The sequence below is a fragment of the Sceloporus occidentalis genome, unplaced genomic scaffold (assembly GCF_023333645.1).
Source record: "Sceloporus occidentalis isolate IW3139 unplaced genomic scaffold, rSceOcc1.0.p SCAF_12, whole genome shotgun sequence".
NCBI lineage: Eukaryota > Metazoa > Chordata > Lepidosauria > Squamata > Phrynosomatidae > Sceloporus > Sceloporus occidentalis.
The window spans coordinates 8,889,807-8,903,896 of NW_028316992.1; the positions used below are offsets into that span (position 1 = coordinate 8,889,807).

Sequence of the window (14,090 nt, forward strand, 5' to 3'; positions counted from 1 at the left end):
AGTGCCAAAATGGGTGATTTCTCCAGTGTAGATGCAGCCTCAGTTTCTCTCTCTGGTAAGTGCTCGTCTGTGTGCTCCCTGCCTGCCCCTCCTGGGAGTTGGAGTTTGTTGTGGGACTGGGCACACACACACACACACACGAAGACCTTTGGATCTGAATTGGATCCTCTCTTACTCTTCCTCCTCCTCCTCTGGGCCTCCACACCTCTAGGATACGGAAGGAAGGACTCAAAGGGACGAGGTTCAAGTTCTCTACTTTGGACTTGCAGAGTGAGAAGCAGATCTGCTTAGCAAGGTGTCTACCACTAAAATAGGGAATTCTTGGCTCAGAAATAATCAAACAGTGGCTTTAAAAGCTTCTTACTATAGAAAAGAGTGTCCAGGTGTTGTTTTTCTCTACACATGCTAACAGCAAACTAGGAACTGCAACAAATAACACCTGAAAGAGTAGGTTTTACTTGTTTGTGTATTTATTTCCTCTGTATCCTGCTGTTTCTTATACCATGGACCTCAAAGTGGCATACATGGATCTCAAGTCTGTTTTACCCATATAACCTCTGCAACAGGCAATTCATAACAGATAGTAGCATTTCATTACCTTCCAATTAGTTGGGGGGGGGGGGTCTTTCTAATGTTTTACTATAAAACTCTGTTTTAGTGCTTTTTTTAATATTAAAAGGCTTAGTGCTTTAGAAAAAGCTTTACCAAAGGGATTTTGTGTTTTATACATTTCAGAAAGTAGGCATGTGTTCAAGATAACAGATTTATGGCTTTGTTTTGGTTCATCTGAATCAGTCAACATTTAACTGTTGCTGACATTTGAAGCATGCCCCATTGACTACATGCTCAGTTTTGCATGTGAGCTCCATTTGTTCAAAGCTTTCGCAGCTCAAGAACATTTAGCTAATGCTTTTTGCTACATGAAGAGATCAAAAAGGTCTAAAAACTATCTGCTAGTTTTCTGCTAAAAGCAATTAGGCTAAATTTAAATTCCTCCCAGATCATCCAATAATAAATATTTTAGCCTTCCCTTGAGCATCTGTTAGATTTCTCAAGACCTATTCTCTGGCAATAAAAACAATCAGGCTTAGATTTCTGATTAAAAATGGACAGTGTGGCTGTATGCTCCCCAGCCCCTGTCTTTCTGAGCATCTGGTGATAAAATAGATTTCAGTACTAAAATGAAATGCAGTAGTACAATTTAATTCAAGACATTATTGAGCAGAATTTGTTGTGTATCTCCTGTGTAAACTCATAACCATATATTATAAGGAGATAATGTTTTCTTTCCCCTCAAACCTATCCATACACACTGGATAGACTCTGAACCATTCATAAAAACTGAGATATATTTTCAATCAAAACAGTTTAGGTTGAAGTGGTCAGCTTGTGAATTCTCCACATGTTGCGCTACAGCTTTCACGGTTCTTTACTGAACTGACTAGGTGTGGCAATAGGCTTCTCCCATTATCTGGGCAACACAGCTGGGGAATAGTCTCCTTTCCAGGTAACCAAAGGTTGTATGAGGTTTAGGCTTAAGTAGCATTTATTGAGGTCAGCATTAGAAAGGAGTCACAGGTCATGAGAGACAACTGCCCAATGAGATGACCCATTGAAGTGGAATGTGAGAAGCTTCGAAAGCTTTCCAAGTAAGAACTATAAAAGCCTCAGAGAACCACAAGGTGAGGGTTCAAATGAGAAGAACAAAAGGGATACTTTGCAACTGGGGCTCTGTCCCACCTTGAGAGGAGCTCAAGACTCCTAGCTACCCTCTTGAACACTTGGGATCCCAAAACCCATCTGATTGTGAGTAGAATAAGGAAATGTACTTAGCTAGTCACATCAGGGAAATTATGTTAGACGAGATTATCACACACACCTTATCCTGTCTTTTCCCTGACAGGATACGTGCACATTTAACTGCCAAAGACAGGTCTTACTGCATTCTCCCATGGCAGGTCGTATGCAACCCAGGCTTAACCCATGACTTGAAAAACCGCATGATAATCCCAGGTTGCATAGGGGCTTGCATACACCTGGCCAAAGGAGAATGATGTAAGACCTGTCTTTGACAGATAAATGCCCATGTATCCCATCAAGGAAAAGACAGGATAAAGCGCATGAGATAATCTCTTGTTTTGGTAACCTTGCCTGAATATGATATAGACTGTTCTATAATGTACGGTAAATCCTAAGAGTACCTGAAAGGAAAATGCCCTTCATGAAGAGAGATTGTTTTTTTCTTTTGCTAATGTAGATGTCTTGCTTAGAATAAAACCTTTCCTTTAAAGTACTTCTCCTCTGTTCACATGCTTTTGCTTGGTCTGTGTTTCCCCCCTGCAGAGACAGAGTTGGGGAGCACAGTGCAAGTGAAATCCCAGCAACGTCCCATTGCGTTGCGGTGCATGGGAGATTCAAACAAATGGGTGGTGGCAGCTAATATAGATGTCCCCAGGGGTTAGCACTCCTGCTTAGCAGATGCAGGAATTGGACTAAAGGAGATAACACTAGGACTGATGAAAGCTATATTTTCTTTGAGGAGGAGAATAAGTTATTCATACCTGGCTTATGAAAATATTCCAAGAAAATGCAATAGATTATTTATTTAGGGCTTCCACATCTGTGAGGTCTTCTGATAGATATGGTGTAATATGTAATCGACTTTAGACTTAGGTCCAAATCATACGGCAGAAATAACCCAGTTTTGGACCGCTTCAACTGCCCTGGCTCAGTGCTAGGGAATCGTGGGAACTGTAGTTTAATGTGGCACCAGAGCTCTTGAACAGAAAAGGCTAAATGTCTCACAAAACTACAGCTCCCAGAATTCCCTAGCATTGAGCCAGGACAGTTAACGTGGTCTCAAACTTGATTATTTCTGCAGAGTATTTTGGACCTTAGATATTGTCACTTCAGAATACAGGTTGAGTATCCCTTGTTCAAAATTCTTAGGAACAGAAGTGTTTTGGATTTTGGATTAGAGTGTGTGTGTGTGTGTGTGTGTGTGTTGGATTTTGGAATATTTGCAGATACATAATGAGATATGTTGGAGATGGGACCCAAGTCTACACATGAAATTCATTTATGTTTCATAGGTACCTCATACACATAGCCTAAATATAATTTTACACCCTATTTTAAATAATTTTATGCATGAAACAAAGTTTGCGTACATTGAACCATCAGAGAAAACAAAGGTGTCACTGTCTCAGCCACCTAGTCGGGGGATGTTTCAAGGCGCTGGCTCATAAAGCTGGGCTTTATTTTCTTTTTAAAATTTTTGAATATTTTAAATAGTAAACTTCCTTGAATTTTTCTTAGAAAAGGGATCTAAATCAATTGGAATAGCACTAATAATGGGCATCCTGATGATGCTGGTAGTGATGATGATGGTGAGGAGAATAATAATAACGGTGATGACATATGGGTAGGAAAAATAGAGACCTCAATGTTTAATTAAGCCTGTTATTATATAAATGTCCCACTTTCTCTTGCTGCTGCTGCTTCTTTAACTTTTGTAGTATATTTTTTGTCTGTGACAACAATAAATATTGTTGTAGCTTTGTACAGAGTATAGGAACCTGATCTGTTCCAGATCCAGTCCAGAATCTGAATTAATTTCAAACATCCAAGAAATAAGTGTGTTTAGATTTTACCTAAAATAGCACTGAACAGATCTGTCTATCCTTAATAAGAAACATAAGTCACTGGTGCTGTTGATATGTTAAGACACTAATTACTGGTAAATGTTCCAATATGGTTTTGAAGAGCTTTGTTGAGATTTAATGTTTGTTTAATTATATGGACAGACAGAACATTTTGTTCTGAGCTGGAGGGGGTATTCTATGAATATTTTGCAAATTGCATAATTAAGCCTCTTGGCAAAAGGGTGACATTGTCCACAGTCAGTTTTTGTATTCAGGAGGGAAATAAAGAGAAGGTTTTCCCCATGCCAAGGCACCCTGACTTTTGCCTTGGAATTGGGATATCTTTTTCTCTGTGTCTAACCTTCAGTGGGATCCATTCCTTGATGCACATCTCAAAGTGAAGACACATCCACCCAGTTATCTCAGTAACAGAGATGTTCCCTTGGCTCCCATCTTATGGAACACTAGTGAATCTGAGAAACAAGAGTTGCAAAGTCATTGAAGGGATCTCTCGCCAATGTCTGAGAGATGAACCATGAACAGATGCCACGTCAGTAGCAGGGCTGCTATTAGACTCTTAGCTAAAGTGCTCCCTTAAAAAAACCAGAAGCAGGCAAACGTATACATTTAAGACAGCGGGTTCTTTTTTTAAAAAAATATTTTTAAAGAGGCTAACATATTTAGGTTAATATCTAGAATTTTGAGAAGTGTTTACATCTGGCAGGATGGACTTACTTTCCTTCAGAAGTCATGTAATTTTCTAATAGTTGCTGCCTCCCTACCGCAGTTCATAGTCCTAGTTTGCATGCGACAGGCTGGTGGGTGACTTCTTTAGGGAATCTGTGTACAACCTGGTCTAGGTGTATTTGCACCCCTAAGACAACCAGGTTTGCCGAACAAGAATGCTTTTAGATCTGCTCTTGACTTGGGATGTGAAGGAGACATCTATGACAGGAAGCGCCACCCATCTGCTTCAGTTGATGCACCAGATTCTCTGTGTGTTTTCACCCCAAACAGGTAGTCGGGTCACAATTATCCATGAATTGTCAACCTCCCATTTCAATAACAGTAATAACCTAAAGGCACCAGATCCCATCTGATCTTGGAAGCTAAGATGGATCAGCTTTGGTTAGTACTTGGATGAGAGACTGCCAAAAATATTCCCTGACTTTTAGATTGTGCTCCATAGGCAAGATATATGTTGCTTTGATGATTTCTGCAAAGTGCCATGCAAATTTATGACACTATATAAATAAACACTAACAATAATAATAAATACTAGGTGCTGTAGGCTATATTTCAGAAGAGGGAACTGGCAAAACCACCTCCAAGTATTCCTCGCTTAAGAAAACCCTATAAAATTTGTGGGATCACCATAACATATGACTTTGAGTGCACATACACACATTGTATATTCTACATGGTTCTCCCTTTGGACATTTAACAGAAGCTGCCATTTTAGTGTCTTGTTAGTTATCTGGCACTAACTGTATGGGACATTCCTTGAGCAACAGTACTAGCTGGTAAATTCTTTCTCAGGACAAAGCAGAGCATCCTCTAAAATCTACACATCTTGCAGCCTAATACCTGACTGTAATCTCCCTTCCTTGACTGAACATTAAGGTAATCTTCAGAGGCCCTTCTCTGGGTGTGAATTTTCCCCTCCCGGGGGTCTATTGAAATCTACCTTGCAGACTTTAAGAGAACAAGAGGGGGAGAGAAAAATGAGCATTTCAGGCCTGTTCCTCTGTCATCTCTACTGAGGCAAAAATGATGGTATAATGGATCGTGAGACAGATTTCTTCAGAATTGGGGGGGCTGCTACGTACCTTTTGTAATTCTGAAATTGGTTTTCTATTTTTCCTAGTAATTTTACATAACAGTTTTGTGTAGTTATACCCAGTAGGATTCTCCGGCTGATATGTTCCAAATGCTCATTATGTAGTAGATCCTGTGGTGGTTTTATTAAGCAAATGTCTCCTTTCAGCATTAACATTAATTACAATTTCTACAAATGGTGTGGTGGCCTGAGGGTGGGAGGCTGTGAGCATGCTGACAGCGCTGGTGTTTTCAAGAAGCAACTCGAGGCATTATCACCATCCCTGCTATGCTTGAAGTGAACTCACAGGTCGGACAATTGTGGGTGGCTTCAGATATTTCAAATGCTGCCATGTAGAGTGGCATTGCCCCCTGCAAATAACATCATGACTGAGGTAATATGTTCATGTCCACTTACAGCTGGTGGTTTGCTTTGGTAAGATGGCACCTTAAATTGATACCAGTTGTTGTAGAGAAATACGGACGTTGCTTCCTCCAGGCTACATCCAAAAGGCAGTTTCTATGAGGGCATTGCTGTCCATGAAACAGACTCTTTAACTAAAAATGGAATGACACATTCAGCAACAAATGTGGAGCTGGATTGGCGTGGGTGTGTGTGAGAGAGAGAAGGATTTTCAGAAGAGTGTTTCCTCTATCTGCCTCATAAAACACTGCAGCTCCTCTTCTTAATTGTGGATTCTCATTTGAAAAAAAATGACAGAACCTGAGTAGAGCAGTAACAGTATTACACACTTAACTGTCACTGATCCCCTACAGATGTCTTTTTCCCTTCCCTTTGCACTGGTATTATCTCCATCAGCATCCTTCTGCCCCTTTGCACTAGTGTTATCTCCATCAGCATCCTTCTGCCAGCAGAAATGGCAACTACCAAACTGAGTTGCTCCTGCAGCCACCATTGTGCTCCCCAGGTTCTCTTCAAAAAGTTGGAAGACCCAATGAAGTAGATTTCCTAGGGTGCCTAAGGGGGCTGTTAGAAGGAAATGGGAGTGGGGAAGGTCAACTTCAGTCATTTATACAGAGATCTGCTCATATAACATGGGATTTAGAGCAATGGTAGTAAAGACTGAGTTGGGGATACAGGAGCTCTGGTGGCACAGTGGTTAAATGCCTGTACTGCAGCCACTCACAAACCGCAAAGTTGCGAGTTCAATCCCAGCCAGGGGCTCAGGTACAACTCAGGCTTGTAGTCTTGTGGTCGCTGAAATGAGTACCTAGCATGTTGGGGGCAATTAGCCTACAATTGTAAACCGCTTAAAGACTGCTTAGGTGGTATGAAGCGGTATATAAATGAAGCTGCTATTTCTAATGGTATCCCTTGGGCTTTGGTTACAGGACACTCCCATAAATACCAAAATCCATGGATGCTCAAGTCCCATCGTGGTATGGTAAAATGGTATCCCTTAAATAAAATAGCAAGATCAAGATTTGCTTTTTGGAATTTGTATCTTTTTGGAATATTTACAAGCCATGGATGGTTGAATCCGTCAATAAAGAATCCATGAAAATGGAGGGCCAACTGTATTATTTTGCTATCATATATAAAGTTCCATCTTAGCTAAAAATGACTATGGCATGGACTTTGATCATAGCCTCTTGGCCATAGAGACTATGGCCCTCTTCAGACTGGTCTTTGCGGTGCCCCCATCACGTGCTAGGGGTTGGGCAAGGGCACACCGCCCATACTGGCCTCACCCCAAGCATGTGACGGGGGTGTAAAAATGGCGGCACCCTGTACACACGGGCGCCGCCATTTTGATGTGACGGCACGTTTGTGATGCCACAAGTGCGCCATTGGCGCACTGTGGCATCACAAACATGCCACAAGAAGAACCTGCTTTTTAAGGGTTCTTTTTGCTGCGCAAGGGAGCCACGCGGTTTGTCTGCTGCGGCTCCCTCTCGCAGCAAAACAAGACACGGATAGACCATCCTTTTTGGGTGGTCTGTATCCCACCTATGATTAACGTTCTGTTCCTGTACTGGGTTTACAAATGTAGAAATAAAGACCTGGAGGAATTTTCAATTTGGTTTTGGTTTGATTTGATTTTCATTTTGATCTCTAATTTCATCCCAGGAAAACATGATTATATTTTGATTATGTCAAAAATTTGGCCATTGAGCTTCCTAACTTTGTTCTTCAGTCAGTTAGCTGAAGATACCCTGTTTAATATTTAAATATTTAAAATATTTATATTTAAATATTAAGTTTTAAATTTTCAGAAACAACAGAGTGGTTTAGGACCCGAAGTGTAAGATCTCAACTGGCTTTCAGTTCTCTTTTGTTAGTAGGGTGGCTAATTTTGGTCATCACACTTAAGAAGGTTGTAGATGGAGCTGACTCCATCTAAAGAGATTTGAATGCATGGTGCGTAAAGAAAGGAGAGAATAATGTTACTCAGCTTTGAGAAAAAGCAGAGGAAACAAGAATTTGAATGCACTTTATAGATCCCGTCATAAACACTGAGAGTAAATAGATGCTAGGACACTGACAGAATAACAAAACATGTTAGTGCTAGAATCGTTTTGGGGCCTTCTGTCTTTTTAAGTGGACTTACATCTGAGGGAATTAGAATCGTGTAGTTGTGTAGAGAGCTGCTGCTACTTTACAACACGGCAGAAGCAGCAAAGTACACAATGTAATCGATGCCCAGCGCACATCAATTTGTAGTGGGCATCAGCCCTGATGTGCGTTGTGTACTCTTGCCACTATAGGATTCCAGTAAAGATGTTTTAGCAAAAACAATTATTAAGGAAAATTGTGAGCTTCATTTCACTTCCAGTTAATATGAAGTGGTTTAAGCATTTGTTGGTAGAAAAGCACTCACATACAGAAGGAATTTTGACAATGCCATTTTATCCAAGTAGCTTTAGACATTATACAACATATTTCTGTATATAAGTGGCTAAAGCAATTAATACTTCTTTTGTTCTCTGTATTGTTTATAGCATCTGAGTATATATTTTTACTTCATTATTACTCCCTACAATTTTATTTATTTAGATATTCATCTGATTGGTAATCCACCCTTCTTCCAATAATGGAGGTCAGTGAGGCTAACAATAAAGCAAATGAAACCAATTTAAAGTGTCATCCTTTAAGAGACAAACTCAGAAAAAACATTTTAGCCATGCTAGCTTTTGAGTTCAAAGAGAATGCTTTCATGGGGGGGGGGGGGGGACGTTCAGTGGAAACCAGAATCTGGCATCACTTCCTCAGAGGCTGGGATGATAAACCGCACAGGAAACATAAAAAGGAAAACTTTTTATATTTAAAGTCAGATGTTGACCTGTGTTCCAGGAGATTTTAATAAATAATTGTAAGTTTTAGACATCTATATACAACACAATTTAATGTGTGTGTGTGTGTGTGTGTGTGAAGTGCTTCCCTTTTTTGCATTCATCTGTTTCTTTTTTTTTAACTATTCTTCATTTATTGGTTTTGTAAACTTGTCAGTTTTGTCAACTCCCATTTGCTCCATCTGTCTGAAAATTCAGTCTCTCAGCACATGCAGGTGGAGCCTGCTGCCCAGTGAAAGCAGTTGTCATATATGCTGATTCTTTGTATAGACCTATATAGATTTTGCTGAAGCAAAGTCTAGACTCACTAATGTAAGCCTATATAGGTCTTGCTGAAGTCTAGACTCACTAATTCAGCTACAGAAAAGCTTCAAAAGATTTCAAATCTCCAAACATTTCATCTTCTTTAAAGATTGTGTGTGGTATAAATCATGTTAATACATTTCATCTCAAACTGATACTTTCAAAATATCTCCTGATATACCACCCAAAGGACACCGTGCTTTATTTTCCTCTGATATAGATCTGACAGAGGCCTGCTGTTATTTCCATACCATCTTTAATGATCTGTTTGCTCTCCAGAGAACACTGACCCATTTCAGTGCAAAATAATTACCCTTTCAGACACTGTTGTGATTCCATTAAATAGACATGAATATTCAAAGTGACACTTTGCTATTAGGGCCTGAAAAATCTAAGTTGCTTATGTTGGGTTGGACTTGGCTTGGTCATCACTGAACATATTAAGTATGTAAGTGTTTTTAAACTTGAGTTGCTCCTGTTTTCATAATGGCTGCTTTTTTCAACAAATGATATTTGTTTGGTAAGCCCTCCATTTGGGAGTGGCCACTCCCAATGATCAGAAATGAGGTATGGATCTTTTGATTAGATTTTCTGTTTCCTTTACCTTGTGAGTGACAGACACACTTGAAGACCACCTTTAAATCCAGATTAGTGCAAATGGATTGAGCCGAAGGAGAATAGTATAATGCCCAAGAATGGATCTATACAAGTGTTCAGGGGCAGTCCAGGGCAATTTGTTGCTCAAAACAGAATCACATTATTTTGACATCCCAGACAGAAAATCACATATGTGCTTCTCCACCTTCCTAGCAGTAGAATCGTAGTATTATAAATAACTAAAATTCAGCTGCTCTTTTCATGATTTTCAAAATTTACTGCCAGAGGCAGCGAGTTCATTACATCTAAGTGTAGTGACAGCTCTGTAAGATTGAAGAAAATGTTGTTGTTGTTGTGTGTCTTCAAACCATTTCCAACTTAGGGTGACCCTAAAGTGGGGTTTTATGTCAACATTTATACAGAGGGGGTATGCTATTGCCTTCCTCTGAGGCTAAAAGAGTGTGACTTGCCCAAATTTAAACACTGGATTTTCATGGCTGAGGAGGGACCCAATCTTGGTCTCCAGAGTTGTAAACTAACTCTCAAATCCCTACACCATGCTGTCTCTGAAGAGCTTAACCTATTGCAAGTGTAGAACAGTAGATGAAATACATTTGAAAAGCAAAAAACAAACAAAAAGCACCTTAAAATAATGAATCCTTTAAATTGCACATTTACCAAAAGTCTGTGTTCTATCTGCCTTACTAGCCTTTCTGAGACATTAGTTTAGGGACTTATTCACCATAGAGTTTTCACCATTTTCACAGTGTTATAGGGATTGGGGCTGATTTGCTCTCTTGGTATAAAAGAAGCGAGAGCTGGATATTATATATACACGGTAAGTCAATTGTTATGAGAAGTAAATGTTCTTGGAGGTGCATTTGTATTCTCTTGTGTTAAAATGAATTGATACTGTAAAATAATTCTAAGAACTTAAATCAAAGATGAATAATGAAGGTTCAAGTCTTGAGAAATGGCAGAAGGAGCATGATGCACATTTCTTCCCTTGTGCTTTGTTTTTAATGAGATATTCAACGTGTCAAAAAGTGTTGCTTTCTGCTTTGAGATCTTTCAAGTTATCATGGTTAGACCTTCACCACAGAGTTAAATTTGTCGTTTAAAGCTTTTTCTTTTTCTTTTTCACTTATAATTTATTTTATTTTGGCCAGATGTAAAGAATTTGCACAAGCTTTGCATTTCCCCCACTCCCACCCCTTTGGAACATGTCAAGTTCATACTGCACCATAAATGTCATGTTTTTATTCAGTATTAATTCCAGTACGTTTAAAAACCATTTGTGTTTGAAGACGATAAAGCAGTTGCTCTTGCATTCTGTTACAAAAAAAAATATTTTTAACTATTCAGTGGTAATGTATTCTTTGTGCTTCTAATTTATTGATGCAAGAAAACCTTTTTTCTCTTTGAAATGTAGGATTTTTAATTATATTTAAAGCTACTGTGTCTTGCTTTCATAAGCATATATATCTGTATAATGTGTATTATGTTTGTGATCTCTTTGAATGTCAACGTTGAGCCAGTCTTGCCAAGACTATCAAGCATTTTCTATTTTCTCTACTTTCCTTGGTTTTATTTTTTTTTTTAATTTTAAAGAATAAAATTAAAAAAAACCTCTTAATGGGAATCCTGGCACTGTCTGTCTTCTCTGTTCTGCAGAAATGTTGAAGGAGTTGAACCAGCAACGCAGAGCGAAAGAGTTTACAGACCTGAAAATTATTGTTGAAGGCAAAGAGTTTGAAGTCCACCAAAATGTTCTAGCTTCCTGCAGCTTGTATTTCAAGGACCTGATTAAAAGGTTTGCCTTCCTTCCAGCTGTGATCTGGTCTGTTCTTTTGTAGGGCGCATTTGTGTCGCTTTTTTTTCCTCCCCTCTCTTTCAGGTTTATGAAGATTTGATTCTCCTGTCACAGAGCCAGTAGCCATTCTTTCCACTTACTCTGAATGTATTGTTTTTGAACATAAGTTTCAGATCCATTTGTTACACATAACTTGAGCTGCATGATCCCAGATCTCTCTAGTTGCATATTTTGGCTGACATGAAATGTCCTCTCATGGAGCATTTTAAAGTCAAACGCATGTAAATTGTATAGCGGTACCAAAAAAAATCACAAAACACAATTGTTAAATCAGCAATTTAAAGGGATGTGATGAGCTCTTTGTTTAAGTCTGAAATAACTCACATGCATATCCCTGAAAGATGCTGAGCTCATAGTGATGAAAACTGAGTGGTGCAGCATACATGTAACCCTTTTGTCTTTGAGGTTTTGAACACCTGATGCTTTGGCTCTTGGAAGCCAAGGAACGACTAAAAAGAAAACACACATTAGAGTATTTGTATGCAACTTTTCTATGCAACAACACACATTTCAAGCAGGTAGGAAGGAAGAAAGGATTACAGTTTTAAAAATTCCTGAGTTCTCTCTGCTTGGTAAAGGACTTTTCTCCCCAACCAAATTGGAATTTAGTTTAAGTGCTTAGCGGTTGGTGTGTGGATGTGGTGTTTTTTTAAATATATATATAAAATGTGTTTGCACCTTTGCAGTTTTCTCCCTTCGTTTCTAGCCAGTTGAATCCAAACATTGCATGGTCCTCTTTTACTTTCCCTTATATTCATTATTTTAAATGTACTTGCTTCACAGATTCACACAGAAATAAATTGCTATTTTTACACCGTTAGTAAGTCAGCATAGCAACACAGGGGAAACCCACTAAGAATAATGTTCCTATTTCTCTCAATCATCAGCAAATTAATGGGGCTGCTGGTTTTTGCCTTGCAGTATTTTTTCCTGAACAAATCTCTGAGCCTGGACTGTGCAGACACATACAGACACAAAAAGTGGGCCGGGGGAGAATTACAGACCACTGCGCTTGCTTTCAAATTGTGCATTTAAATGTTGCCAACTAACACAAAAGCGCCTGTATTTTATTCCAGGGTGGCATGTTTGCTGGTATCTCCTTTTCCATGGGTTATGTCCTCTTGCTTAAAGCTTGAGTTTTTTTCCTAATTGTGGAGATCTTACGCTACTGTCATATAATTGCACTGACTGCCTTCTCAATTATTCATAAAAGGTTGGCCTGATAGCATGTTTCCCTCCCTTCATAAATCTAATGATAGCTAGCTTAAGCTACTTTCTCCATATCTGTGCTCCTGTCTGCTCATTATCACTTACCGTACTAGTTAAGGCCTGCATTATATGTCTCTTTCAGAGATGAGATATGTATTCTACAGGGAAAGGCAAATCTTAGACTCCGTTTATAGAAACCCAGTAATTGACTGGCCATGCAGTGTCATTGAGTGGAGCTGTGAAGCCTCTCACTAGCTAGTCAAGTCATCAGATATCATCTGCTACTTAAGAAAGAGAAAAACGAAGTCTTATTTATCTTAGAGAGTTGTCAGATGGAGATGAACTGCAGACTGACTATAGCATTAATAAAGCCGTCATGGTCAAGTTTAAGACCAATAAGTGAGAACCTCAAAATGACTTATCTTTTACTATGAGGGGATTATTTTAAGCTGCTGTAAGCCACCTTGACTGTTTCAACAGAAAGTTAAGAGTATACACATTTTAAATAAATAATGCAAGATGTTAGAAAAAAATCAGTAAACTCTTTTTTTTTTATCAAAAGTAAGGAAAGGTTTAAGACAAAGATGTTAGCTGGAGGTGCCATGGTCTGAAAATGGGACCATTCACTTGCAATGCTTTGACTCTTTCAGTGAACTGTTACCTTGCCCAAGGTTTGAGAGTGAACACATATAGTTTCAGAGACTTCTTTTCACCGTTGTTTAGGAATTGTAATATTCAAATATGCCCTGCATTTATGTCAGACTAGCAGTCCAAATCCACAAACAAACCGGAAGTCAAGTTAGATAACAGATATAGTCAATTGTAACAATAAAAAATAAACTATAGATTTTCCTGGACAGCCTGAATATTCTATGAACTAGGGCACCATGCATACAAATGCTTGTGACTGAACTGCACTATTAAAAAAATACAAAACCACTTCATCAGACAATTATTGCAGACTAGAAAAATACAGATGGGTGTCTTAAATTTCCCCCTTCCTATTCATATGTTCCAGATTGAAGTCTCCCTTCCCAGCAGGTGTTGCTGGTTTTTTAGTTGTTGCTGCTGTTGTGTGTCTTCAAGTAGTTTCTGACCTGTGGGGACCGTAAGGCAAACCTATTATGGAGTTTGGGTGGCAATGTTTATTCAGAGGAGGTTTGTCATTGTCTTCCCCCGAAGCTGAGAGTGTGTGACTTGCCCATCGTCACCCAGTGGGTTTCATGGCCAAGTTGGGATTCAAACCTTGGATGTAGTCGAACACTCAAACAACTACACCATTCCTGATTTTCACCCTGCAGGTGTACTAGGGAAAAATACATTTGGAACCT

The 14,090-nt window shown here is 39.1% G+C and overlaps 1 protein-coding gene across 3 annotated transcripts in view; it reads left to right on the forward strand.

Moving 5' to 3' along the window:
* KLHL29 (kelch like family member 29) overlaps positions 1–14,090 on the forward strand; it is a 477,994-nt gene that overhangs the window by 360,251 nt on the left and 103,653 nt on the right. For all 3 annotated transcript variants that reach the window (XM_089477918.1, XM_089477917.1, XM_089477919.1), the window contains one exon: positions 11,352–11,490. In XM_089477918.1, coding sequence (XP_089334044.1) covers positions 11,352–11,490 — 139 coding nt within the window. The remainder of the gene's footprint in view (positions 1–11,351; positions 11,491–14,090) is intronic.